At 52.3% G+C, this 1753-nt stretch overlaps 1 protein-coding gene across 1 annotated transcript in view; it reads right to left on the reverse strand.

Annotated features, from left to right (window-relative positions):
• The window catches only part of UBE2M (ubiquitin conjugating enzyme E2 M), a 12833-nt gene that overhangs the window by 9790 nt on the left and 1290 nt on the right, over nucleotides 1-1753 (reverse strand). Inside the window, exon 2 of the mRNA XM_018574103.1 lies at nucleotides 639-733. Coding sequence (XP_018429605.1) covers nucleotides 639-733 — 95 coding nt within the window. The remainder of the gene's footprint in view (nucleotides 1-638; nucleotides 734-1753) is intronic.

Genomic DNA, 1753 nt, shown 5'->3' on the forward strand with positions numbered 1-1753 from the left:
AATGAGAATCACCTCACTGCTGAGTGATGAGGCCCTCCTCTATGCTGTCTGAACACCCCCCTCCAGACCCCAGAGCCTGAAACATGTCAGAAGAAGAATACACCATGTACTTTTATAGGGCAGATAGATCTGGAAACGGCTATTTTGACATATAAGTTACAATTTAAAAATGTTTCAGTAAACCGATTGATAAATAAGTTATTTTTAAAGGGGAAGTCTACACGTCCCATCCATGTCAGGTATTTGTGGGATTAAAGCAGAACTCCAACCAAAAAGCTTCTCTATAATGGAGTGAAGGGGTCGGATTTGAGGTCACGGTTTAGTTGCCATGTGTGTCCCCTCTGGGGAAAATTCCAGCTCTGGTGACACCCAATGGGTTGCTGTGCTGCCCGCATTCTCCTCCTATCCCTATAGAAACAGGTGGGGAATGCAGTCAGGTAAAAGCTCCTGCGGAGGATGCATGGTAGGGGGAGGGGAGATGGAAAGTCCAGCTCACAGCAACGACGTGGGTGTCACCGAGAGAGGAGAAATCTCTTTTCACAAGACAGGGTTGTCGCGTTGCTGAAATCGTACCGCGATGACATCACTGAGCCACAATTAGCGCCCAGCGGCTGTCATGCTGATCCGCAGACACCTACCTCGTCGGGACAGATGACTAGCTTGAAATTGAGAAGGTCGTCATGGTCGGAGAACTCGATTTCGCACGTCTTCGGCAAGTTCAGCTCGTTAATATCTGAAACACAAAAATACGGCAGCCGTGTCAGCGCAGCAACAATCCATTCCCGGGATCTGTTCAGTGTCTGAAGACAGAACCGTTCTCGTCGCCCACGGCAACCAGACTCTACCATCTAGGATCTGATTGGCTGTGACGGCCAACGGGGACAGATTCTGCTCTCGGACAGACCCGATGCTTTTATACTCGGGTACAGACAGGAAGGAGATAATACAATTTCCACCTCATTTCCTGGCTGGAGGACGTCCAGCGTCATCTAGCATGTTCCTCCCCTGGCTCCGCCCCTTTCATTCATCGCATCTCAGTTCTGTCAATCATGAAGGTTCAGCATCATATGTGGGCGTTACCTATGCAACTAGAGCCTGCCTCGGAACACCCCACACCTCCGGACTGACACCCACCCATCGAGGCATTTTGATATTTGCATAACTCCTCCCAAGAGCCGGCCCACTGCTTGCATCAGGGCTCTAGAGAGAAGTACTGAGACAGGGCGCTGTGATGTTTTCAGGAAGCCATGTACAGCACCCTGTCGGCCCCTCCCACCAGCCTGCATTGCATACAAATGGCCGCCATGAACAGGCCCGACAGCGATAAGTACGGCAGTGGGGCCGCAGCTCAACGTGAAAGGGGGCGGGGCTCCGACGCATCATACACATCGCTATATCCGAGGCGCGGTCTGCCATCGGCGTGCGGATTATACCCGGTTCCTCTTTTCAGTTCTGGGTCGTAGCCAAAGTTCTCTGGTTCGGAGCAGGATCCCCAAAAACCGTGATAAGTGACCGGGCTTTTTGGTGCCACATTAACGATCTTCGAGTCGCCTGTTGATTAGGGGGCGGGGCTCTGGCTTGGCTTAGGGCGAAACCAATAGGGAACTAGCAGGATGGACACGCTGCAACTTGTAGTCCGCCCCAAGCTGGAGGAGCACCGCATACCTACAGCCAACGGACACTTACCTTCAGCACCAAGGCATGCTGGGAATTCTGCATCAGTCCTGCTGGAGAATGAGCCAGGGGGGGAGAA

Source organism: Nanorana parkeri, unplaced genomic scaffold, assembly GCF_000935625.1.
Source record: "Nanorana parkeri isolate BGI_ZX_2015 unplaced genomic scaffold, ASM93562v1 scaffold2737, whole genome shotgun sequence".
Lineage (NCBI taxonomy): Eukaryota > Metazoa > Chordata > Amphibia > Anura > Dicroglossidae > Nanorana > Nanorana parkeri.